This window comes from Ornithorhynchus anatinus, chromosome 5, assembly GCF_004115215.2.
Source record: "Ornithorhynchus anatinus isolate Pmale09 chromosome 5, mOrnAna1.pri.v4, whole genome shotgun sequence".
In the NCBI taxonomy this organism is placed as follows: Eukaryota; Metazoa; Chordata; class Mammalia; order Monotremata; family Ornithorhynchidae; genus Ornithorhynchus; species Ornithorhynchus anatinus.
The window spans coordinates 31,050,282-31,078,014 of NC_041732.1; the positions used below are offsets into that span (position 1 = coordinate 31,050,282).

The following is a 27,733-nucleotide window of genomic DNA, read 5'->3' on the forward strand; positions in this document are numbered from 1 at the left end:
ACGGGTTCTAATCCCGGGTCCGCCACTTGTCTGCTGTGTGATCTTGGGTAAGCCGCTTAACTTCTCTGTGCCTCAGTGACCTCATCTGTAAAATGGGGATTAAAACTGTGAGCCCCCTGTGGGACAACATGATCACCTTGTATCTACCCCAGCGCTTAGAACAGTGCTCGGCACATAGTAAGCGCTTAACAAATACATTTATCATTATTATTACTTTCCAAAGTGCTTAGTACAGTGATCTCTACACAGTAAGCACTTAAAAAATATAACTGATTGATTGATTGGGATTTCTCAATCTCACTGCAACCTACCGGTGCCTTTTATCTCCAGTTTTCCCAGTACTCTCGGAGTCACCTCCTGGGCAGCAATACTGCTTTATGAGACTGCTTTACAGAAAAGGGGTTATCAATCAATCACTCAGTGACATTCATTGAGCGCTTACCATGTGCACAACACTCTACTTGAGAGAATGCACGGTTTAGTGGATAAAACACGGACCTGGGAGTCAGAAGGTCAAAGGTTCTAATTCTGGCTCTGCCACTTGTCTGCTGTGTGACCTTGGGCAACTCATTTCAATTCTCTGTGCCTCAGTTACCTCATCTGTAAAATGGGGATTAATACTGTGAGCCCCGTGTGGGACATGGACTGTGTCCAACCTGATTAACCTTTTTTCTGCTTCAGTGCTTAAAACAGCGCTTGGCACGTAGTAAGCACTTAATAGATACCATAATAATAATAATAATAATACAACACAGAGTTCCCTGCCCACAAGGAGCTTTCAGTCTAGAGGGAAGTCCAGTATTCTGCCAGATTTTTAAGGCCCAAACCGTTACCGTATAGCCTCTTAAACAATAAGCTTGCAGTGAGCGGGGAACACGTCAACGGACTCAGTTATACTGTACTCTCTCAAGAGCTTAGTACAGTGTTCTGTTCGCGGTAAGCGTTCCATAAATGTGATTGATTGATTGACTGTGTTCATCAGGCAGCCTGTGGAGAGCCTAGTAAGGCAGAAGATCATGAATTAATGAACTGAAGTCTGGCTAAGGAGCTCCTAATCTTAAAATGTCCTCGTTGGGATCTTTAAGTGAGATGTGCTATTCAATTTTAATCAAGATGAGTCAACAAGCCTGCCCAGCCAACTCTGGACCGTAGCACTGCGTTGGGTCTCTTAATAGTTACGGTACTTGTTAAGCACTTGCTGTGTGCCAAACACTGCTCTAAGAACCGAGGCAGATACAAGGGAATCAGGTTGGACACATCCCTGTCCCATTTGGAGCTCACACTCTTAATCTCCATATTACAGAAGAGGTAACTTAGATCGGAGAAGTAAAGTGACTTGCCCAAGGTCACGCATCAGGCATGTGTGACCTTAGTACGGTGCTTAGTACAGGGCTCAGCACCAGGAAGCGCTCAATAAATACGACTGACTGAATGAATGAATGTGGCAGAGTCAGGTTTAGAACCCAGATCCTTCTCCCAGGCCCGTGCTCTATCCACTAAACCACGCTGCTTCTCTCAGGAGAGTATCAAGAACTAATCATCATTCATTTTACTCTCGTTTTTATTGAGCACTTACTGTGTGCAGGGCACTGTACTAGGCGCTTTGGAAGGTACAATATAACAATAAATAGCAACATTCCCTGCCCACAACGAGCTTATAGTCTAGAGAGGGAAGGGAGACATCAATACCGATAAATAAAATTACAGATATTTACATAAGTGCTGTGGCGCTGGGAGGGGGTGAAGAGCAAAGAGAGGAAGTCAGGGTGACACAGAAGGGAGTGGGAGATGAGGAAAAGTGGGGCTTAGTCCGGGAAGGCCTCTTGGAGGAGATGGGCCTTCAATAAGGCTTTGAGAGGGGGAGAATAGTTGTCTGTCGGATTTGAGGAGGGAGGGCGTTCCAGGCCAGAGGCGGGACAGCGGTGAGAAAGGTGAGATCAAGGCACAGTGAGAAAGTTAGCACAGGAGGAGTGAAGTGTGCAGGTTGGGTTGTAGAAGGAGAGAAAATAAGGTGAGGTAGGAGGGGGCAAGTTGATGGAGAGCTTTAAAGCCAATGGTGAGGAGGTTTTGTTTGATACAGAGGTGGATGGGCAACCACTGAAGTATTTTGAGGAGGGGTGGGGTGACACGTCCTGAATGTTTTTGTAGAAAAATGATCCGGGCAGCAGTGTGAAGTATGGACTGGAGTGGGGAGAGTTGGGAGGGTGGGAGGTCAGCAAGGAGGCTGATGCGGTAATCCAGGCGGGATAGGATGAGTGATTATATTAACGTGGTAGCAATTTTGTCCCATAGCCCTGAGAGAATTGTGAGAGCTGCCACACTGCAGAGAGGGTGTTTCATTTATAAATTATAATCTCCTCCGGTATTAGTAGTACAAATACCCTCATAGGCATAAACTTTACTAACACGCAAATGAATACATTCTGAGTGTGCGCGCGCCCGCACACACACGCACACACAAAACCCCTGTGTCTTGAATGCTACACGGTGAACTGCAGTCCTAGTTTGTCTCCTAACTTCAAAGAAAAAATTGTTTGAAAGGATAATGTACCTTCTGCACACTTTATGAGGTAAACCTGGCATCTCCTCGGGGTAAAATCCCTCACTGCAGGCAGGGACACATTTCCAGTCATGGAAGTGGAAATTTTTGGCACAATGGATACATTCTTCTCTGCTTGGCCCTAGGGAATACAGGAAAAGAAACACATTTCATAGACCGCTACAACAATTGCTGTGTTATGGCAGTGCTGCTGCATTAAAAATGAGGCAGACAAAGTCACAGAGGTTTATACAGCAACTCAGACTAACTTCCAGAAGCAAGAATAGTAAGCTCGACGGATAACGATATCCACGAGGCCCTCTTCTCAAGCCTAGTTAAGAGTCAAATGGTCCACGGACCCAATGAATGTATGGCATTTCCTTCTGAGGACATGATGATTCGCTCCCATTTAGACTGTGAGCCCATCGTTGGGCAGGGATTGGCTCTATCTGTTGCCGAATTGTACATCCCAAGAGCTTAGTACAGGGCTCTGCACATAGTAAGCGCTCAATAAATATTACCGAATGAAAGTCGCTCAGTATACCTTAGCGTGGTCCTCTGTTTCTCACCCAAAGACAGAATTCCCTAGCAAATTACCTCGATTATCTAGGTCTCAAAAACATTGTTTAGCCTCAATTATTTGGAAATGTCAGGCTAAATCGATACTTTCATCTGAGGTAGAGAAGCAGCGTGGCTCAGTGGAAAGAGCACGGGCTTTGGAGTCAGAGGTCATGAGTTTGAATCCTGGCTTGGCCACCTGTCAGCTGTGTGACTGTGGGCAAGTCACTTAACTTCTCTGGGCCTCAGTTACCTCATCTGTAAAATGGGGATTAAGACCGTGAGCCCCATGTGGGACAACCTGATTCCCCTATGTCTACCCCAGCGCTTAGAACAGTGCTCGGCACATAGTAAGCGCTTAACAAATACCAACATTATTATTATTATTATCTATCTAAAGCGAAGGTATCCAGTTCGCTTAACAAATGTAGACCCAAATACATTTTCGGTACTTGCTTAGGTCCTGTTATAAGTATCTTGGGCGGCGGTGGAGAGAGAAAGCTACGGATGTGAGTATTTCCAGCCATACAGTCTGGATCTGCTCTCAGTAAACGAGGATTTTAATTAGTGGAATGAAATTAGCGGTTGGAGAAAGTAGTAAAAGGGCTCAAGGGAGTGAACTGGGCAGAAGATAAAAGGATATAGTCAGCAGCAAAGCTGACAGTGGATCAGATTGCTGGTCTGTACGTGGTCTTTAAGTAGATAGAGAATAATTCTGATCTTTTGGAAGAGACCAATAGTGGAAGTTTCAAGAAATGGAGGTAGATTGCACTCACCTTAGAGTTTATACCTTACAACTTTCCTGGTAAGGAAATGTGGCGCCATGATAAAGGAGAGAGGCACATGAACGTGTGAACCAACTCTGTTGTATTTTACTCTCCCAAGCCGTTAGTTCGAGTGCTCTGCCCACGGTAAGCACTCAATAAATACCACTGTTAGTTTGTTGGTGAACGGCAGATTTGGGTTTGTTCTAAGGAGCATTCTAGTGGTTTTCCTTCTCAGTTGATTGCCAAATCCAGCTCCAGGTCCATGATAAGGTTTGAAACGGATTAAAGCCATACCTCTCCCACTCGACCCTCATTGCCTTCCAGTTTATCATCAATTTCAGTGGGATCACGCCATATTCTTTTGAATTTGGCTTTTTTGGAAATGTTCAGATTTTTTTCCTTTAACTTTTGTACATTCCATTATACGCATCCAAAAATCTAATGATAATATAACTTCTGGACAATAATTCATGCTCAACAGCTTGAATCTCATTATCATACATGGTTTATTTCCTCGGGCTAAAAGTCCAAGCTACTCATTGATCTCCTGGGAAAGAGTGCACCGAACATGACTTGTGGTCTTTTAAAGCATATTCAACCCTTTTTCATCCTTGTTCCAGTCAACTCTAAGAAGATTCAAATGAACGCATTTCCTAACCATTTTACATGCCTCTCTTTTCCACAAACTCCCTTGTTCACATACATAGTCTGCCGCCTCTCTACAGACGTATTTAGAAATAATGTGTTCGAATCTGTTCCGTTGTCCCTCCTTCGGTCTCTTTGCCCTGTACGATCACGTGGGCAGAACCCTGCACAGGAGCTCGGAAACTTCATTTCTAATCCTTGTTCTTCTGCTGGACACCCTGGCCAGTCTGCCTAGTGCAATCAGATTTTTTTTTGGACACGTGGTTCTCGGGGGTGGGAGGAAATCTTTTTTTTTGGCCTGAATATGCATGGGGCAAAGCTAGTCTTTGGTGTAAACACCACTGTTTATCAGGTGGCATTGGGCAGACTGGAATTCAGTGAGTCATGAACCTCTTGTCGCATCCCAAAGTCTGCTCCAGGAACTATGGTTACAAGAGAATGACTTGATAGGGAGAGACACAGATTTGGACACTCCCTTAGCTCTCCAGCCCTCCCAAATCACATTCTCCCAACTATCAATCGATCAAGATCATTTACTAAGTGTCTACAGTGTGCAGAGATCTGGACTAAGCCCTTGGGAGATTATAATAGAATTAGTAGACATGGTTCCTGCCACCAGATATCTTACCATCTAGCATTCTAAGTGCATTTAATAAGAATTTTTGGTGTATAGTCAATCAGTCCATGGTATTTGCTGAGTGATTACTATGTGCAGAATACTGTACTAAGCACTTGGGAGAGTACAACAGAATTAGCAGACACACTTCCTGCCTATAAGGAATGTGCTTGGGAGAACACAAGTGTTGGTAGACACGTTCCCTGCCCACGAGAAGCTTACAGACTAGAGGGGGAGACAGGCATTAATATAAATGAATTATGGCCATCTATTAATCCATCAGTCATATTTATCGAATGCTTATTGCGTGCTGATAAAAATGCTTCGGGGCTGAGGGTGGAATGAATATCAAGTGCTCAATGGGTACAGATTCAAGTGAATAGGTGATTCAGAAGGGAAAGGGAATTGGGCAAAAGAGGGCTTAATCGGGGAAGGTCTCTTAAAGGAGATGTGACCTTAATCATACTTTGAAGGTAGGGAGAGTGGTACTCTGAGGGGGAGTTTCAGGCAAGAGGGAAGATGTGGAAAAGGAGTTGGTGGCGAGATAAACGTACAGTGAACAAATTGGCGCTAGGAGGGTGAAGTGCGGGGCCTAACCTGTACGGGAAATCAGCATGGTAAGGTAGGAGGGGGTGAATTGATTGAATGCTTTAAAGCCGACGGTAAGGAGTTTCTGTGTGATGTGAAGGTGGAGGGGTAACCAGTGGAGGTCCTTGAGGAGTAGAGGGACATAGACTAAACTTTGTTTAGAAAAATGATCTGGGCATTACTAAGATAATTTAAGGTAATTTACAGATAAGAGGAAGAAGGATATCCTTAAGTACTAGGGCACAAAACCTCCATACCATGGATTGAGGAGGTTGTGGGCACACAGTAGCACTGAAGTGCTAAAATGGCAGTTAGGGGGATATAAAGTGGGGAGAGTGAAATTAATCAGAGACGTCATCCTGCAGGAGAGGTGATTTCAGAAAGTCTTTGAAGATGAGGAGAGCTCTGGTTTGTCGGATTTGAAAGGGGAGGAAGTTCCATGTGGGAAAGGGGTCAGCAATGCAAGAATTGAGGTCGAATCCATTAGGTTGAGATGAGCAAGGAGATTGAGCTAGGGCACAGTAGGAGAAGGGAATGGATAAACAGGAGGGAGAAAGCTGAAGGCCAATGTTCATTCAAGGAGTACACTTGTCCTCATATTTCACGGGCAAAACGAATGTCATTAACTGATTCTTGTATACATCAGGGAGGACATCTCGATCGTGAGGATTGTGCGACACTGAAATGGAGATCAGCAAATACATTTCCAGATTATAGGAATAAAGGAAGCACCTGACTGTTTGCTAAACCTGTTGGATTTTGGGCTTTTCTCAGAAATTGCAGGCCAGTTTTGCTTATTATCAATATCTTTCACATGGACTAAGGTGCCGCTGAACTTAACCTAGGCATCTTGTCATAGGAGACAGCTCTAGGAGGAAAAAGGGCTCATTTAGGACTAAGAAGCATTTCATATTTGCCAACGTCTCAGTGTCCGATGATGAAAAATTGAATCATTAAAAGAAGGAGAATACTGTAGGGGAAAGAGCACCGGCTAGATTTCGGTCTTGGGTAACCTCGCTAGCCAGATGCCTCAGATTCTCCTAAAAAACGAGCCTTGCTTACTCCGTAAGGCAGTGTGATCTAACTGAAGACTAAGGGACTGGTAGTCAGGAGATCTTGGTTATAGTCTCAACTTTGCCACTGATCTGTTTTGTATCTTTGGACAAATCACTTAACTTGTCCATATCTCAGTTTCCTCATCTGTAAATGTGGGAATATGCCTTCTCTTCCTATCTCTACCCTAACCATATAGGACAAGGACTGTCTGATCTGCTTTTCTCGTATCTACCACAGGACTTAGTACAATCCTTGGCCCCTAGATGCTGGAGAAATATCCTAATTGCTGTAAGTGAATACTCTGAGCATTTCTGAACTTGAAATTCACTATGAACACCCTCAAAAGAATCCCACCACCTGGATCAACCTGACTTCTCCAACCACCCAGCAGCCGGTGACAACACACATTTTACCTCTTCAGCAATTAACATAATAAATATCTCTATTACTACTAACATGATAATACTATTCTTTTCTAACAAATAACTCAATCAGGTGACCACACAAATTGAGCATTTAACCCAAAGCTCAGTCAAGCACAAAGTAACACTGAACCTGATGGATGATTTGAACCTGAAAGCAAGATCTAGGGAAGAAACTGAAGCCAATCCATAAATCCGTCATATTTAATGAGCATTTACTGCATGCAGGGTACTGGATTAAGCCCTTGGGAGAGTACAGTATAACAGTTGGTAGACACGTTCCCCGCCCAAAAGGAGCTAACCGTCCAGAGGGGGAGACAGACAATAAAATAAATTACAGATATGTACCTAAGTGCTTTGGGGCTGAGGGATGGGTGGACTACAGAATTTATAAAGGATACAGATCCAAGGGCAAGGGTGATGCAGAAGGGAGAGGGAGTAGGGGAAATGAAGGTTTAGTCAGGGAAGGCCTCTTGGAAAAAATATGACTTTAATAAAGCTTCGAAGGAGGGGAGAGGGATGATCTGCTGTACATGAAGGAATAGGGAAATCCAGACAGGATTGGCATAATGGGGTTGGCATTAGAGGAGCAAACTGATCATGCTGAGTTGTAGTAGAAAATCAGTGAGGTAAGGTAGGCAGGGCCAAAGTGATTGACTGCTTTAAAGCCTATGGTAAGTCTAAGCGGAGGTGGATGGGCAACCACGGAAGGTTCTTGAATGGGGAAACGTGGGTTTCATGGTTTTGTAGAAAAATAAACCAGGCAGCAGAGTGAAGTATGGACCGGAGTGGGGAGATAATAACGATGGCCTTTGTTAAGCGCTTACTACGTGCAAAGCACTGTTCTAAGCTCTGGAGACGCAGGAGGCAGGGAGGTCAGCAAGGAGTCTGATGCAGTAATCAAGGTGGGATAGGGTAAGTGCTTGAATTAACCTGGTAGCACTTTGGATGGAGAGCAGAGGGCGGATTTTAGCGATTCTGTGACGTCTGAACCAACGGGGTTTACTGACAGATTGAATATGTGGGTTGAATGAGAAATCCGGGTTGCGGATAACAACGAGGCAGGGAGGATGATGGTGCTATCTACAGTGATGGGAAAGTCAAGGGGAGACCAGGTTTGGATGGGAAGATAAGGAGTTCTGTTTTGGATATGTCAAGTTTGAGGTGGGCAGGACAACCAAATAGAGATGTTCCGAAGGCAGGAGGAAATGTGAAACTGCAAAGAAGGAGAGAGATCGGGGCTGGAGATGTAGATTTGGGAATCATCTGCATAGAGATGGTAGTTGACGCTATGGGAGTGAATGAATTCTCCAGGGGAGTTAGTGTACATGGAGAATAGAAGGGGACCCAAAACTGAGCCACTCTGCACACTAACGATATTCTTACAACTACTGTAGGAATGCTGGTGATTAGATTTTCAAGGTCATTTATAGATACAGAAGCTTCACATTTCCGAGGTGACCCACTAGAGGGTTGCTCCTTGTTGAATTGCTTTGGTCAACATTTCATCCACGTTCCTTTTCTAAGGCAGCATTAGTCATTCAACTACCCTCCAGATGCCCAGAGATATGTGTCCAAATTTTTAACCACAATAACTTAACAAGGTTGCTGGAAAATATAAAACCACTACACACTCTCTCTCTGTGTCTCTGTCTCTCTCTCTCTCTGTCTCTCTCTCTCCATAAGGAGGACAATTTTGCTGTAATCCATGTGTTAAATTGTATATGAAAGCATTCTTCACAGAATTCAGAGATAATAATAATAATAATAATGTTGGTATTTGTTAAGCGCTTACTATGTGCCGAGCACTGTTCTAAGCGCTGGGGTAGACAGAGGGGAATCAGGTTGTCCCACGCGGGGCTCACAGTCTTAATCCCCATTTTACAGATGAGGGAACTGAGGCACAGAGAAGTTAAGTGACTTGCCCACAGTCACACAGCCGACAAGTGGCAGAGCTGGGATTCGAACTCATGAGCCCTGACTCCAAAGCCCGTGCTCTTTCCACAGAGCCACGCTGCTTCTCACAGAGCCACGCTGCTTCTCAGAGCTTCTCAGAGCTTCTCAAATTCAGAGATGAATTTTCATATTCAAGAGAGTGGCGGAATCCTAATCGACTCTCAAAAATACCTCCCAAAACGAAGGGTACTAGAAAAGGAAAATGAAATTTAGGTTTTTAAAAAGGTAAGAGTAAATATCATAAATCCAATTTTTTTTGGTCTTGGAATATTTAAAGCAAACAATATTTTGTCCAGACCATTTTTCTATTGGTGCCAATCAGCACAAGGAGGGCCAGCAGGCATTAAACAGTCAGCATTCACTTCTCAGACTAAAAGAAATTATTGGTTTGGTTTTTAACGCTCCGAAAACCACACTCGTTAGTGCAAAGTGTCCCTTTGTGTTTTTTTAAAATGCAATAAATGCTCAAGTCTGTGAAGCACTAGTTTTTTCGTTTTCAGAAAAGTCAGCCTGTTCATCTGCCAGTAATTCAGTTTACGATTGTTTGTACTAATGAAAATGAAAGCCTCTGTTGGCCGATAATTACCTTACCTACACAGGTATGGCATGTTGAATGGCACTTTCCACATTCGATCAAAGCTGAGTTGAAGTACGTCCCCGGTTCACAGTCCGGAATACATCGAACTCCTGCCAGGCTGGAGAAGGGGGAAAAAGAAGCAATCAAATTTGTATCTACAGTCTAATGCTCTCGTGCTTTGTATTTTAAGCTCCTTACATTAAGAGGCATAAAAAGTGCTAACAAATAGCTGTCTGTTCTGTAACATTCTGCGATATGGCACAGAGGGGTTTACTGAGCTCTTTGTACTAAGCACTTGGGAGAGTATAGCACAACAAAATAAAAGACAGATCTCTGCCACAACAAATTTATTCTCTTGGGGAGCTCAGGAAGAGGCAAAGATAGAACTAGGATCCAGAACCTCGAAAGGACTTTTAAAACCTTGCTTAAACACCGAATTGCCAGAGGGACTGATCCCTATGCCCTGAAAATGACCCCGATGAGTTTGGGTTGGGCTCACTCCCCCATCCCCGAAAATGCCCCAGCCATCTCTCTACTGGTAATTTAGGGTCGTTTCGGGTTGAGGCATATTATCATCCATTCTGGGTCTGACCGAAGCCAAAGAGTCAACCCATTCTCTTCTGAACCCCCACCCAGAAGTGATGCCACCATAGAGACGGTGACAAGAAGTGACTTTTCCCAACACACAGAGGATTGGGTTTGCAGGTTGAATAATCGATTTATGTAGGTCCCAGCTTTCCAAATTCAACTATGACCCAAAAGAAGGAGAATATTACATATCAAACAAGCAAATTGAGTCACCTTTGGATCTCAGCCACTCAAGGAAGTTTTTATCATTTGCGGGGAGGAAGGGACGACAAAAATAAAGAGATAGAATCAGACCAGTGGTTTACTGACATCAAGAATAACTTAGGAAGATCCCAGCTTTTTCACTGGTCTGCTGTGAGGCCTTGGGCAAGACACTTCACTTCTCTGTGCCTCAGTTACCTCATCTGTAAAATGGGGACTAAGACGGTGAGCCCTATGTGGGACAGAGACTATATCCAACCTGCATGCTTGTATCCATCCCAGAGTTTAAATACAGTGCCTGGCACATAGTAAGCACTTAACAAATACTATTATTGTTATTATTATTGTTACTATTCCCTCTTTGTCTCCCTTGAACCTAGTTATTCCTAGCCAGTGGAATGGAGGGCAATGTCACAGGTCTCGGTTGGAGCGGCCTAGAAAGCCAGCCGAGTCCTGGAATCAACTAAGGTTCAGGGGCTATACAGATGGAGGATAATGGATAGAGAAGTAAGAAGGAACTTCCAAACCAAACTACTCCGTGAGGTTGGAGAGGGAGAGGTGGTGGGGCAGGGGTCTAAATCTAGAGGAACCTCTAGACTGTTAGCTCGTTATGGGCAGGAAATATGCCTGTTTATTGTTGCATTGCACTCTCCCAAGTGCGCATTACAGTGCACGATGTAAGTGCTCAATAAATACGATTGAATGAATGAACCATGGGACTTCGGCTCAGTCTGAAATTGGTCTGAGATCTGCGTCTAAGCTTGAACTCCAGGACTGCTCTAAAATTGTCTGTGACTCTAACGTTGCCCATGCAGGAGAATCCCAAACCACAACTCAAAAGGAATTAAAGGCCCTTTGGGGACTATAAAGGGGGAAAAAAAGACGCCACGGCTTTCTGAAAATTATAGGTTCAAGACTTCAGGATAAACAGATGGCTAATTTTCAAAGGTGGCATGTCAAAGTAGTGAGCAGAATTTCCTTTTAAATATTTGACCCAGATTATTTTTTGGCAAGGGGTGACACCACTTGCTGTGTAATTCCATTACTAAGATATAAGACTGGGCTTTGCTGACTTGGTTAGAAAAGTACATCAAAGAAACCAAAATCTTGTGCAACGTTGCGTTGGCTTCTACACCAAGGATGTGTAAAATTGATCATTTTGATATTTTTCTCATTGCTTCAGAGCAAGAGATTTAAATCCACTAAATAAATACATGATGCACTCTAAATGCTGCTAATACAGAAAGATATCGAGCTGCCTGCCCAGAATATGTCAAATCTAAACTTCCATATTGAACATCAAATAATTTTGGTGAATTCTGTAGCATGGAAAGCTACTAAGACAACATATCTGGAGGCAACTCTAGCAAGCACCCTAAGTAACAACAAACGGATCTTAACCTTGCCCATTGTGAAAGACAGTTAAATCATGTCTTTAATAACTAACATTCCCACATGGAACATTTCTTACAAATTTACACTTCTGAAGAGATAGATGGTCTGAGGAAAGTAGTTTCTGGCAGGTCCCTGGATGCTTTAACATGACAAGGTTGATTTGAAGACACAGCTTAAAAGGATATTGTACAATAAAAGAAAGCTTTCTGAGGATTAGAGCTGACAATGTTTTCCATTTTTATTTATCTGAGTAGATGTTATTTTCTGGCTCCACCATTTCTACTTTTCAGATAGTGGCAAGTATTACAGAGCTTGCTTGAGTCCCACCAGAGAGAAGTCATTCATCTAACTACCTTTTCTTCAGATCTACCTTTAGTGCCAGAGATCCTTTTTCCGGCAGGTAAATCCAACACGGTGAACGTACCCAGGCATACTGAGAATCCTAACTACCGGGACCAAATGATGTTCTGTGCTGTGTCAGATGGGAAACACTGTCCTAGAGATTAACTCTCAAGGATGGTGTGGCTGGTGGCTGAGTCTGAATGGCAATTCTATCAGTCATTCTCGTGTTCAATAATGTTCAACCTCTCACAGTGAAGAAAGCGACATTGTTGGCAGCCTCAGAAGTTACAGGTTTCTAGACAACAGTGTTCTGGTTCAGTTCAAGAAGAGGCTCTTAGAGGAGTGAGTGCAAAGGGTTAATTTGTGGTTAATGCCCTCCATGGTACAAAAGGGAATTGAAGATACACTTATAAATGTTAATTGAATAAACAAATACTTAGAAAAGGTTTTTTCAACTATGAAGTCCTAACTAGTGGCGTGGTTCTCAAGGTTATATGAAATCAATGCTTTATTATGAGCTAGTTTTACTGATCCATTGAAAAATTTCAGATCACAAAATTCACAAATTCTCTTGGCACTCTGCCTCCTCAAGGAAACAAAGAGAAAATTACTTAAAATTGTTGCCCTATCTGTCATGCCAGATTTTGAGGGGAACCAAAAATTTTAGGGACAGAAGACAGAAAGCATCATAATCTACAGCTCTGCTGTTTTTTTAAAATTTAGAAAAGCCAAGAACCAGTGGCAACACATGTAAAGATAAACTGCATAACATGAATATCTTACCTGAAACCGTCTTTGCAGACAGTACATTTCTCAGGGTCACCAACACATTTTTTACAACTTGGATGACATTTCAGGCAATATTTCTGACCTGAAAATAAGCAAATAAATGGGGGGAGTTGGGTGGGGGAAAGAGTCAGTATGCATAACATCTGCTCTAACAAACTCAGGAAGCAGAAGGCATGAACACTTCAAAGGCTGTGAAAGAATAGCTCCTCAGAAAGCAGCATTTTCCAAGAACAGATTACACATTTATTAGTGACTACTGATAGCTTGAGACTGATTTAAAGAGCACTTAACCAGGTGTTAGATGAGGGAGTCATAGATCTTTCCATAACTCATCATACAGAATTAAGACATTTGAATGGCGAAACTTCATATTTTCCCATTTTAAAAGGAAAAATGCCCTGATACTACTCAATTCTAACAGGATTAGATCCATCTTCTAGTCCGGGGGAGTGAGTTTACTGAATTGAAAATCTTTTATGAGTCACACATAGATCAGTGAAGGCTGCCGACTTCCAACCTGAATGGATTACAAGCTCTGGGGAACGTTTTTACAAAGGATTCTTTATTGAAGAATTTGCCCCGAAATTCCACTACAGCGGGATCCACGCTTGCTGGGCAACAACCTAGAGTTAGTAAGGACCCCAGGCAATTAACTCTGCTAGGAAGGGAAAGAGAAGCAAAAATGTCCAATCTTCGCAAACCAGACTTTCTTTCAGGGAAGACGTCATAAGGGAAGAAAGAATTGGAAAAGCTTATTTCTGAGCCACGGTACTTAGGTATACTGCTTTAAACTCTATTTTAATATCTGCCTCCCCTGGTTAGATGTTAAGCTCCTTGAGGGCAGAGGGATTGATTGATTGAGGCCTGCTGGGGTTTGTTTAAGAATCGACACACAACTCTGCAGGTGGGCTCCGGCACTGGCTGGAGACAATAGCTCCATCTTGCCTTGGCTTGCCAGCTCCTAAAGAGGCCCAACGTGGCGGGGATCAACCAGCCTGAGCCCAAACCCAGCAGGAAAATGGATTACTATTATTATTATATACCATTATCATTATATTTGAGGTATTTATGAAGCACTTTCTTTGTGCCAAGCACTGTACTAAGCGCTGGGGTGGATACAAGCAAATCAGGTTGGACACAGTCCCTGTCCCACATGGGGCTCACAGTCTCAACCCCCATTTTATAGATGAGGGAACTGAGGTACAGAGGAACGAAGTGACTTGCCCACCGTCACATAGCAGACAAGTGGCAGAGCTGGGATTAGAACCCATGACCTTCTGACTATCCGCTACGCCACGCTGCTAGGGCTCAGGGAGGACTCTACTTTCTCCTCCTGCCTCTGCACGGTGAAAGGATTGGAAGGCAAAGCACTGGATTGTAATCCATTAGAACGTAAGATCCTTGTGGGCCCCACTTCGTTGTGCTTTCTTAATCAATCGTTGGTATTTGTTAGGCATTTACTGCATGCAGAGCACTGAAATAACAATAACTGTGGTATATGGCAAGCACTTACTATGTGTAAAGCACCGTACTAAGCGCTGGTTTAGATACAAGATCATCAAATCCCACATGCGGCTCACTGTCTAAGAGGGAGAACGGGTATTGAATCTCCATTTTGCAGATAAGGGAACTGGGACACAAGGTTAGACGATTTGACCAAGCAGGCATGTGCAGAGTCGAGGCTGAAAACCAGGTCCTCCGACTCCCGGGCCCGTGTTCTTTTCAGTAGGCCAGGCCGTTTTAAAAAATGCAATGAGGCCCAATGCTTGGGAGAGTACAAAACAACTGAGTCAGTAGACACATTCCCTTTCCATAAGTCAAGAGGAATTTACAGTCCTAACGGCTTATTAAAGTGAACCTCACTCAGGAGATGCTCAGAAAATGCCAATTCCCTTTCCATAAGTCAAGAGGGACTTACGGTCCTAACGGCTTATATTAAAGTGAATCTCACTGAGGAGATGCTCAGAAAATACCAGTGATCGATACAGTAGGAAGAGAAAGGAGAAGCAAGGGGGCAGGGTCATGCTCAAACCGGAGAATCACCTCCTGAATACCATTCAATAGTATTTATTCAATAGTATTTATTGAGCGCTTACTATGTGCAGAGCACTGTACTAGGCACTTGGAATGAACAAGTGGGCAACAGATAGAGACAGTCCCTGCCGTTTGACGGGCTTACAGTCTAATCGGGGGAGACAGACAGACAAGAACAATACCAGAGAGCTGGCTGTATATTTCTAGTGCCTAAATCCACGGGTCGTGCGCCACAAACATTAAATCCTTACTTTCGTTCGAGTAAAATCCAGCGGGACACATGTTCACACAGGAGTGTGTGTCTTGGTGGTGGTAAAAACCTCGGCGACAAGACAAGCACTGGTTCTGACTCCTGCCCGTGCAGGTCTCGCACCCTCTGTGACACCGCCGACACCTTCTTGCAGTAGCATCGCCGAAGTATCCTGGAGGGCAAACATTCACACACTTCCTGTAGAAAAGGAGTAATCAGACAACCACAGCGATAGCTTTATTCACAGCAACCCAAAAGCCACGCCTCTCACTTCCACATACTGACACATTAAAACGGAAGTTCCATATGAAAAAAGAGCAGCTCATTTGGGAAAAATCCTGGCAACTCTTAATAAACCAGGGATCCACCATAACCTTTAAGGGATTAGAAGAGTGATCAGGGGTTTCAGAATGATTTGCACCCTATCTCTAGAGATGGGCAGTTGCTTCAGGAAACCTACAAAAAAAAAGGAATAAAAGTTCTTGGTGCCTTAAACCACTGTAGGCTTTTTAAATTTTTTTTTAAGAAAATAGGGTCCAGAGCAGGGGAATCAACCCTGGATCTTACATCCTATGCCATTATAAAGCAGAAACAAAACTTGGGACTGTTTTTTTCTGATTTTAACAGAGGAGGGTCCATGTCCTGAATTATTCCATAAGGAACTTCAAATCAGACTTCAGGCTCGCAAGAACTCTAAGCAAAAATCTGCTATTTTAAGATTAAATTGAACATGTGGGCAGAGAACGAGTCTTCCGATTTCGCTGGATTGCACTCTCTGAAGCATGTAATACAGTGCTCTGCATACAGTATGTGCTTCATAAATAAAACTGACTAATTGAATGATATGTACATTTATGCCTCACTGGAGTTTTGGTCCCAATTCCCAAATCCCAAATGTACGATTCATCCCCAGCTATTATTTCAGGTTTATGCATGTGAGAGTTTGTTTCTATTTCTTGAAATCAATTAATGGTGTTTACTGAGCACTTGCTGTATGCAGAGTACTGTACCAAGCACTTAGAAGAGTAAAATACAACAGTTGGAAGACATTTTCTCAGTCCACAATGACTTTATAGTCCAGAGGATGTAACTTCTCTACCTGTTCATAGAGCGGTTAACTCCAGGGTCATTTTTTGGTCCAAGGCAGTAGTGTAATTTACCAGAAGGATGGTACGCTTCACTCTCAAACGACATCATCTGTCACATAATAGTTTTTAAATGTCATCAAATGGAGGTGGACAGGTGGAAAGAGCTCAAGACCCAGGTAGGAGACTAGTCCTGGCTCTCTCTCCTACTTGCTTAGTGGCTCGGGCAAATCAGTTGTCTTTTCTGTGCCTCACTTTACTCATTTGTAAAATGTGGGTAAAATAATGTTCTCCCTCCCTCTTGGACTCTGAGTCCTGTGTGGGACAGGGACTCTTGTCTGATCTGATTTTACTGGCTCTAGATCAGTGCTTAGCATGGAGTAAGTACTTAAACACAAAAACTATTATTATTATTATTAATAAATGTTTAGTAAGAATCATTTGCTAGGGAAAGAGATTTTTCTGCAAATGCTATCAAACTAGACTGTCTAAAAGCTCCCAGTTTTTTGGCCCTTATACACACACACACACAAATGACTGTTTCACTGACAAAGAGCCTCATAGTCTGGTGGAGAGATCACTGGACTGAGACCGCAGATCATTTGGTAATATTCCCAGGCTATTGTGTTTTTATAAAAAAAAATAAAAATTGAAAACTATGTTTCGTTCTTTGGCACTCCAGCTGAGAAATAATACAATTAAAGGATTTCTCACCCATTACCTGACAGTTTTGACACCACCAAGACTGAAATGGATGCAGTTTAAGCACTGGCTGGCATTGGGTCCATCACATCCTTTGTCGCCACACTCCGGATGACATGGACCTTTAAGACATAAGTATTTTCTTTCATCCATAGAGATGCTTTTGGGTTAAACAAAAACTATCCATAAGGATTTCCCAGACCCTGCAACACAGCTACTAAAGGGTCTTGGGAAGCCTTAGAACTCACTGGCTCCCTGAAAGGCACACACATGTACAAGGTATTATCATTGTTTTTAAACGATCTTCATACATTCCTGATGTCATCTCGTTTTGTTCTTACTTTTATTTCATTGCTTATAATTTCCCTCCAATGTGACCCTCCTCTCTCTAAAAACAAATTTCCACTCAGGACATTTGATTTCTATGAAATTCAAATCCTTGAAGCACCCCGTGTGTTTAAAATGTCTTAGGATTTCCCTCTGCTGAGCTAGTTTTGTTTCCGTTTCCAGTCCAGGAAGGTAGCTGGGGTCAAAACTAGCTTAGTTTTGTATCACAACTTCAAATGCTGAATTCTTTCCAATGTTAGGCTACTTTTGAGAGGCTTCCCATTTCACACGCCCCAAAAGCTTTTTATTCTTTACTTGGTCGATATCATCAATGGTTGATTTGCAATGTTATTCGAAGAAACGTTTAATTTGAATCATTATGCAGTTTTGTTCAATGACTATGTGCAAACACTTGCATAGATTACTCCTCTCACTCTCATACTCCCTAGCCATTTATCTAAATTTTTCATCCCAGGAGATTTTGTCATTGCAGTAGCAACGCTGAGAAATGTGAGCAGTTAAATTGATTCCCTTACAGCCTTTTCCTGCAGATGCTGTTCTTCAAAACATTCACTCCTAGTACCCAGAGAAGAACCCCAGTTAGTCCTTCCTTGATTGAAATGATCTTTCTCAACAATTTCAGACTTTTGGGGGCTGGGGGAAGGAGAAGGGAGAAAATAATATCTAAAAGCCTTTCAGTATCTGCAAAGAGACATCCTGAACCTTTAAGCGATGACCTCACAGAGATCGTGATGTTCATTTTGCAGTGAGAGAGGAAGGACAGCAGCAGGACCACGAAGTCACTTGGAGAGTTCTCCAGACCAATTAGATTGGGAGGGAAATTGAGAGTTCTAATAGTTTTTAGTCAGACTATAGGGAGTTTACAGTGGGCTGGGTTATTACATTGAAAGGCTGATGTCACAGTGAACTGCAGACATAGGGTTTATGCCTTACAAGTTTATGCCTTTCATTCTCCATGCATAAAAATATCTTGCACTTTTTATGAAAAACATACAAACAATGCTAAGTTTTGAAGCAACTATTCAGGCCCTCATTAATAATTACTGGATCTTACCAGAGTTTATAAACCACAAGGAAAAACCACAGTAGATTAGTGTGTACATAATTTAATACTCATTTTAGTGGAAGGTTTGGTGAAATTTCTAAATTGAATCAACACTAATTTACGCTGGTGGATACTAGCTGAATACAGAATACATTAACTGAATCATTCACCAAGGTATGAATTCTCCATTTTGTTAAATTTCAGACAGGCATTGCATAACTTCAACATCTGTATGCTTAAATGTCTTCCAGCATTTATCTAACACCCATAATATTTATCTAAAAATTTCTGTCCAACTAAAGCTGCCCTGTTACTTGCTAATGACTTTCATGAAGTCTCAAAGCTCAAGGAACAGATTACCGTTTAGTAAAACTATTGGAACTTTTGTTCTATTTTCAGAGTCGATGCCTCTTATCTGTTATACATCTACCATCATTGGCCCACAGATTGTGGCTGAATGGATATATTTAAAACATCTATATCAGATTGTGAAAGGCTTTTTCTACATGACTATTATTTATCCCTGACCTCAGAAACACCTAGTGAAAGTCAGGGCTTCCATCAAAATTGAAACTGTACTGAAAATATTTTGACCCTGTCACACACAAAAAAAATTCTCAGAAGACTTTCTCTGGTACTCTTGTAAAATGTGCATAAGCCTCTCCTTGTTTAGCAACAGTATCTGTGGGTTTAAAATTTCCAGACCTGTCAACAGACAATTACTTCTTTAGTAAGGACCCCATTTAAGTTTATTTAAGAAGGTCACTCCTTTAACTACTACCTTCCGCTAACCAGAACTTCCCTTAGAAAGAGGTTTTTTTTTTAAAATAAAATCCATATAATTCACTGTGGCTCAGGGTTGATTTCAGTTTGAAAAGCAGCTTGGGCTAAGTGGAACGAATATGGGACCGGGAGTCAGAAAATCTGGGTTCTAATTCTGACTTTGCCACTGGCCTGCTGTGTGTCCTTGGGTTAAGTCACTCTGTGTCCCAAGTTTCCTCATCTGTAAAATGGGGATAAGATTCCTACTCTCTATCTCTCTTAATCAATCAATGGTGTTTATTAAGAGCTTACTGTGTACACAACATTGTACAAAGTGCTTGGGAAAGTACAACACAATAGGGTCTTTGTTGTTGTTATTGTTGTACAATAGAATTGGGAAAAGCAGCCTGGCCTAGTGGAAAACAGAGTCGGAAGATCTGTGTTCTAATCCCACCTCCGCCACTCACCCGCTGGGAAAGTCAGTTAACTTTTCTTTAAAATGGGGATTCAAAACCTGTTCCTCCTACTTAGAATGCAAGTCCCTTGAAGGACAGGAACTGTGGCTGTCCTGATGATCTTGTATCTATCCCATCGCTCTGTACAAGCAAGGCACACAGTAAGTGCTTAACAAATACCTCTATCATCATCGTTACTATTTCAAGATCTCTACTCTAAAGGAGCTTTCAATCTAGTGGGAGAGAGAAATGACAGAGAGGGAAAACAGCAGAATATAAGGATAGGTATGCAATGGTTGGGGAGTGGGGTAATAAACTGCTTAGGGGTCACAGATCAAAGTGGATAGGTGACATAAAAGGAAGGGAGAATAAGGTGGGGAGATGGGAAGTTAGTTAAGGAAGGTTTCCAGGAGGAGATATGACTTTAGTAGGGGTTTAAAGATGGGAGGAGTGGTGGTCTGTCAGATACAAAGTGGGAGGGAGTTCCAGACAGGACGGAAGAAGAGACCAAGGGGTTGACAGCAAGAGAGACAAGAACCAAGTACAGGAGGTAGATTGGTGTTGGAAGAGCTAAATGCTCAGGCTGGGTTGCAGTGGGAGAGGAGCAAAGTTAAGTAGCAGTGGGATCTAAAACCGACTGAGTGGCTTTTAGATCGTGAGCCCCATGTACGATTATCCTGATTCTACCCCAGTACTTAGCAGAGTGCCTGCCTGGCACACTGCAGGCACGTGATAAATACCGTAACTAAGTCCCGGCTCCTCCACTTATCTGCTGCGTGATCTTGGGCAAGTCGCTTAATTTCTGAAGCAGCGTGGCCTAGTGGAAAGAGCCCGGGCCTGGGAGTCAGAGGACTTAGGTTCTAATCCCAGCTCCACCACATGTCTGCTGTGTGACCTTGGACAAACAACTTCACTTCTCTGTGCCTCAGTTACCACATCTGTAAAGTGGGGATTAAGACTGTGAGCCCAGGTGGGACAGGGACTGTGTCCGACCTGAATATCTCACATCTACCCCAGTGCTCAGAACAGTGCTTGCCACATAGTAAGTGCTTAACAAATACCACAATTACTATTATTATTGTTATTATATGTGAGTCAGCTTCTTCATCTGACACGTGGGGATAAAATCCCTGATGTCTGTCCCTCTTAGAACTTTGAGCCCCATGTGGAACAGGGACTTATTTACCTTTTATCTACTCCAGTGTTTAGCACAGTATCTGGCTCATAACAAATACTTGATAGATACCATTGTTATTAGATAGAAAATAATTAGTTAACTAACTAGAGGAAGTGGCGACTAGGGAATTGAGATGGGGCAGAAGTTATTAATGAGAGGAAAAATATTGTCCTACAGCTTAGTTTTGCCTCGAGGTGCATTATATTTTTTAATTATATTTGGCCTCTGCTTCCCAGCCTGGGAAAAGGAGAAAATACTTACTTGTCCGTAGAATACTTACTTGTCTGTAAAATATTAGAAGAGCCTTGGATGGAAGGAGCTGTGTAAGTGCAAATTACTCTCATTATTACTACTTCCGAGCAAAATAAACCATAAAATTTCATCACCCACCATTTGCCTGGTACAGGCCCCACAGCTTAAGTAACCCAATGAAAAGTGAAACACTTTAGCACTCTTTTTTCTGGGTGCCTTTACCTGTGTAATCATCCTCATCCTCTGGGGCCTCCATCTGACTATGGAACAAGGCAATTTTGGACGGTTCCAGTTCGGACGTTGAAATCTCCAGCATTCTTGACCGCGACTGATGGGAACTAAACGTGTTGTAGGGGTGCTCAGCCGTACCATATAAAATGAGACTCCACTCTTTCAATTTCCCTGTTAAATAGCAAAGTGTCACAGTTTAAGCAGGAAACTTCTTCCTACAGTCCCACAAACCACAAAACCAGGTAGGAAGACTCCTAATAGAAGACGTTGAGTGACTGGGGTCTGGCCAAGTCATTCATTCAGTTAATCTTATTTATTGAGTGCTTACTGTGTGCAGAGCATAATATAAAAGAGTTGATAGGCACAATTCCCTGCCCACAGTGAGCTTAAAGTCTTGATTAAGTTGATTCCTGTGTATACAGTCTGCACTAGATGCTTGAAATTGGAAGCAGCATGGCTTAGTAGATAGACCATAGGCCTGGGAGTCAGAAGATCATGTGTCTAATCCTGGCTCCTCTACTTGTCTGCTTTGTAACCTTGGGTAAGTCACTTCAGTTCTTTGAGCCTCAGTTTCCTCATCTGTAGAATGAGGATTGAGATTGGGAGCCCCATGTTGGACAGGGACTGTGTCCAACCCAATTTGCTTGTTTCTACCCCAGCGCTTAGTACAATGCCTGGCCCATAATAAGTGCTTAACAAATACCATTATTTTTATTATTATTGGTGGTGTTATTATCCTCACTTCTGAGCCGCCTCAACCCTGAGCTTCCCCTACGCTGGGAGCCCATGGCCTGCCAGAGATTTCATGACTCCCAGCAGCTGGGAAGATCATTCCCTCACCTCCTTGGAAGCCCAGGAAGAGGTTTCCAAGGATTTCTGACAGCCCTTTCTCACTGCAGAGAGAATCGGGCTCTGTCTTTAGCTCTAAGTACTGATCAGTCAATGAGCACTTACTGTGATCCCTGCCCTCAAAGACCCTACAATTTACAATCATTATCTACGAGAAAAATATTTTTCCAGCTTCTCTGGGTCCATCCTAGCAGTGAAAATTTCTGTCTCTATTTCAACAAACTGGGGCTTCAGACTATATCCCTGTTTGATATCATCACACCACACTTTGCCCCAAGGTAGTCACCCCGGCAGAATAAACCAGGAGCTGAAAAGCGTAGACCTTGATTTGGCCAGTAAAGACTTCCCTCCTAAAACCACAGCCACCACCCACATTCTCCTCTGGCAGTAAGGCCATTTTTGTACCTGTTGCCTTTTAATGAGATAAGTGATGATCCTCTAGTTTAATTTACCTTTAGTTAGAAAACATAGTCCAGCCATTAAAACAATGACATGATTTTCTTCTTAGCCCTGGCATGAAGTTCACCATTACCTACTAATTTTTAAATATGAGCAGAGAATAAGAGTCTTGGAAGAATCTGACATACAAAAGCAGTCAAAGAAACCAATAAATGACCATTTCTTATGGATCTTCTCTTGCTTACTCTTGCATTAAAGCTTTTTCAAAACAACTAAGAAAAATTGAAATGCTCCAATTTTCAAAAGATAAACTGTGACTATGTTAAAAGCATAATAACTTTATTACAGGAACTAAGAGCTGTATAAGCTATAATTTAAGATGAAATATATTTCCATCCAAGAAATGTCTTCCAAAACACCTGCTTAAAAAGGAACTGTTCCTGAGACAGAACTAAAATTAGATCTGTATTTCTGGATATGGTTTCATTGCAATAAACAAAGGAAAACATACCCAAAAGTAGTATTACCAAAGAGTAAATGACACATTAACAATACAGTTCTAAAGCATTTTCTGGATTTCTTTAGTGAAAAGTATTAAAAAGTACTTTTTATGGTATTTGTTAAGTGCTTACTATGTGCCAGGCACTGTACTAAGCACTGGGGTAGACACAAGCTAAGAAGGTTAGTCACAGTCCATAACCCACATGGGCCCTAAAGTCTTAATCCCTATTTTACAGATTAGCTAGTTAACTGAGGCCCTGAGAAACGAAGTTTCTTGGTCAAGGTCACACAGCAGACAAGTGCTCTGCACATATTAAGCACTCAATAAATACCACTGATTGAAATGGTGGATATTTGTCATATCCCTAACTGAACAGAGAGAAGAGACTGCTTCGGTGCTTTCACATTTGAACTTTTCTTTTTCTCAAGTCACTCAGGATGGGCCTAACATGAAACATATATTCCCTAGCTCCTTTAATTTTCAACCCAGGCTATTCTGAAAGTATGGAAAGAGAAGGGATTAGTCCAGTTTGTGAAGACGAAGGTTAAGGATGCCCTGAGTCCCCAAAACTAGCATAGAAAAGAGAAAATGTGTGATTTTCTTCTTAATAATAATAACTGTGGTATTTGTTAAGCTCTTGCTATATGCCAAGAATTGTATTAAGAGCTGGGGTAGAAACAAAATAATCAGACCCCCATGGGGCTTAGTGTCTAAGGAGGAGAGAAGATAGGCACTGAATCATCATTCTGCAAATGAGGGAAGTGAGGCACAAAGGAGGGAAGTGAGGCACAGAGAAGTTAAGTGAGATGCCCAAGGTCACACAGCAGGTACTTGGCAGAGCCAGGATTAGAACTCTGGCCCTCTGACTCCCAGGCCCATGCTCTTTCCACTAGGCCATGCTCTTTTCCCTCCACCTTCAAAGTACACATTAAATTGGAACTAAATTTTAGAAATGTTTAGAGGTGAGACTTCCTGAATTCCTAATATTTAGGCATGAGGTAAGATTTAGGCTAAATGTCTCTTCTGGGCATTCCAGCCCTATTTGCAGGTTTCCTCCCAATGTAGCTAGGTTTTTGTAGCTAGAAGAGGAAGAGTCAATCAATTTTTCTCCATGTTGGAAGAAGCAGTTTTCCTGAGCCTTGACACCTTTCTCAAAACAATATCTCTTCACCAGGATGCATCTGGATGCCTCGGGAAGCAAGGAAGAGTACTTGGAGACCACACTGCATCAGGTCCCCTCCAAATCCAAGCCTAAAAGAAAGGCCGTTAAAAGGCTCTCCCACGATCTCTGCACAGGGGAGGCCACCCTAGCCGGCATCTACTTGAAGGACCAGGCAGGCCGCTGTAGGTTTGGCCACCTGACATCTAGCAGGGCATGAAAGGGAAGTTGGCTAACTCACCCCGAAGTGGATTTGAGCCATGTCTCCTTCCCTTCAGAGGTGACCACACCCAGCAGACGTTATCAACCCAGAAAAATTCACCTCCCCCAAAAGAGGTAAGAAGGTTGAACCTTTCCCAGTTTTTGGCCACGACTACCTCATGGCTCACCTTACACGGTTGCACCGGGAGTTTCCAGTATTCTACCAATCTCGACTATGGGAGGGAGAGCAGAGGCATATCCATTCCATTCCTAGCTTGGGCAGTGGCTAGCAGGTGGAAAGCAATCTGCTACAAGTCAAAACTCACCTGCGCTAAGCAGCAGCAGCTTGAGAGAGAATCGAGGGTGGAGATTCATGTTAACTGCACATTGGAGGCAATGGTAAGCCACTTCCATATTTTTATGAAGAAACTATGGATATACTACCAGGGCATCTGCAGATGGAGGGGGGCATTCCGGGAGGGGTGTGTCCGTGTTGTCGCTATGGGTCGGAGACGACTCGAAATCACAAGACAAAGACCTCTGGGTGGGTCACTGAATTGACATCCACTTGACAGAGAAGCACATCTCCCACCAGGGAGCAGGCTGATTCTCAACAGGGCAGGGAAGCTGCAGTGGCCTGGATCAATCAATGGTATTTATCTACTGCTTATTACACTGGACTAAGCGCTTGAGAGAGTACAACAGTATTAGCAGACACATTTCCTGCCCATAGCCAGCTTTCAGTCTAGATCAGCAAGCAAAGGCCCACGGGAAACCTTGTCTGGGGGTGCTTAGTAGGTGTGGCTAATGAGCCAGGTATTAAGGCTTTCTAGAGAGACCTTCACAGTCCTGGCTCCAGAGGCAGGAGTTAAAGGCGCCAAGCCTGGAGAAACCACCTCTGGGTTGGGAAAAGCCTCAGGGTGGGGCCGGAAAGATGGTGGAGCCACAGGTGGCTCAAGCAGCACCTTTTTCTCCAGATTGGTTCGGTTTCTCTCTCTGGGCAGCTGAGGCACGTGAAGGCTGTAGCCTAACAAGCAAGACACTCACCCGAATGCCTGACGGTCACCTCCTCGTTTAACTGCTGTGGTCGGCTTCCACAGCCAGCCGAACTGCCCCTTGCTGATGAGCCCTCGACTGTGCTCGTGGTGTGTTATTCGCCATGGTAAATAAGTTGTGCCACTGCCACGTCAAAACTCTCGCTATATTAAATCTCAGCTGCTTACACTTCGACACGCGATCGAGAGCAGCAGGGCGTCTGCCTCGGGAGGTGTGACTACGTCAGGGCCGGGGTTAATAGAGGTAAGTTGCAAGACCTTAGGGGCTCTCCCGTGCTTCTGAGCCTTGAGACTGATGGTCGTGGAGGGACAAAGGAGTGTCCGAGTCCTAGCTACCCTCTGTTGATCGGGTAGAAGTGGCATGGCGTAGCGGATAGAGCTCGGTCCTGGGAGTCAGAAGGTCATGGGTTCTAAATCCGTCTCTGCTACTTACTTGCTGTGTGACCTTGGACAAGTCACTTCACTTCTCTGGGACTCAGATATCTCATCTGTAAAATGGGGATTGAGATTGTGAGCCCCATGTGGGGCAGGGACTGTGTCCAACCCGGCTTGCCTGTAACCACATCAGCACTTGGTACACTGTCTGGGACATATTAATTAATTAATTGATTAATTAATTAATTCAATTCATTCAATCATATTTATCGAGTGCTTACTGTGTGCAGAGCACTGTTATTATTATTATTATTATTATTATTATGTGTTGGAATCCAGTTTCCTAGGTTGGGCTTCTGGGTGGCACAAGTGGTCCCCAGGTCCAAAATAGTGTCACCCCCACCACCCCAGAAGCGGCATCAAGGATTATATTTGCCATGTGAAGAGTGGATCAAAAACAGATATTTCCAGGGCAACACTATTAAAAAAACTGGGCTTTGCAGACTAAGACTAGACTCTTTTTTTGTGAATTTTCTGTGAATTTTAAGGTTAGTCAGAATTGTGGGGAGGTACGATTTAAATAGCTAATTCCTTTCAGCAAAAAAATGAATTATTAGTCAAGATAAGACACGTTTGTTCAAGTACATAATAAAAAATACTCCAATACTCCTAATCCCTTAATTTCCAGGAAGGGTTTAGAATGCCAATATCCAAATTCCTTGGCATTTACTTCATGGGATTCCTTAGGCTATATTAGAAAGGACCACAAATCCACCTGCTTAAATATTTAAAACAAGTATTGCCTGGGTCCTGTCTCCAAAGATGAAAAGGAAAGCTTAAGCAATTGAAATTGTGAGAACTGTAGATAATCCTCAGGTTTACAAAATGAATTCCTTTTAATGCAGCCAATAAAGGGCTTTATCATCATCCATTATCTTTAATGCTGCAGTTTCTCTAGTGAATTGGGGCTTTTCTGACAAGTAAACCGGATATTAATAAAGAGCAAAACTTCAGGAAAAGTGAGGTTCTATTCATGAGCTGAAATGTAAGCATGCTCTTTGAATTACGATGAACATGATCTTTAAAAAAGTTAAAAATCAAATCCAAAAGAGTACGGCTATCTAGTTTTGTTAGACTGGATACTTAATACTTTCAAATTCACAGATTTTCTTGGCCGCCATAACTCTTTGCAGCACAGAAGTCACAAATGATGAAATATGAAGATTATAGATTCAGTACAAAAGAACTTGGACAAAAAGTCCCTCTAGGATGGTAGAGAAACTGTGATCTATAGCTAAAGAGTGTGCATTATGTGAAGCCATAAAAAAGGCATACTTCTTTGTCCTCAGAGAAAACTTTGTGATTGATATTTGAATATACCCATGAATCAATCACAAAGTGCTTCGCAGGCAAATTTGGTCCCATTGTGCAGACCGAAGTATTGCCATAGTATTGACTGATGTAAAGCGGTTTAGCACTTAATCACCTTGCCCCCTCCTATCTCACCTCACTACTCTCCTACTACAACCCAGACCGAACACTTCATTACTCTAATGCCAACCTACTGACCGTACCTCGATCTCATCTACCTCACAGCTGACGTCTCACCCACATCTTGCCTCTGGTCCAAACGCCCTCTCTCTTCATGTCCGACAGACAATCACTTTCCCCACCGTCAAAGCCTTATTGAAGGCACATCGATTCCAAGAGGCCTTCCCTAAGCCCTCCTTTCCTTTTCTTCCACTCCCTTCTGAGTCGCTTGACTCATTACCCCTTCCAGCCCCACAGCACCTATGTACATATCTGTAATTTA

General features: G+C 42.9%; 1 protein-coding gene across 4 annotated transcripts in view; it reads right to left on the reverse strand.

Annotated features, from left to right (window-relative positions):
• Nucleotides 1-27,733, reverse strand: part of PCSK6 (proprotein convertase subtilisin/kexin type 6) — a 164,843-nt gene that overhangs the window by 8,952 nt on the left and 128,158 nt on the right. For 2 of the 4 annotated variants that reach the window (XM_029066105.2, XM_029066108.2), the window contains exons 14-20: nucleotides 21,372-21,551; nucleotides 21,178-21,216; nucleotides 17,130-17,232; nucleotides 15,325-15,521; nucleotides 13,034-13,121; nucleotides 9,739-9,842; nucleotides 2,552-2,681 (exon numbers count right to left, since the gene is read on the reverse strand). In XM_029066105.2, coding sequence (XP_028921938.1) covers nucleotides 2,552-2,681; nucleotides 9,739-9,842; nucleotides 13,034-13,121; nucleotides 15,325-15,521; nucleotides 17,130-17,232; nucleotides 21,178-21,216; nucleotides 21,372-21,551 — 841 coding nt within the window. Of the gene's footprint in view, nucleotides 1-2,551; nucleotides 2,682-9,733; nucleotides 9,843-13,033; nucleotides 13,122-15,324; nucleotides 15,522-17,129; nucleotides 17,233-21,177; nucleotides 21,217-21,371; nucleotides 21,552-27,733 lie in introns of all 4 variants that reach the window. The other 2 variants (XM_029066107.2, XM_029066106.2) reach the window with 2 other exon arrangements.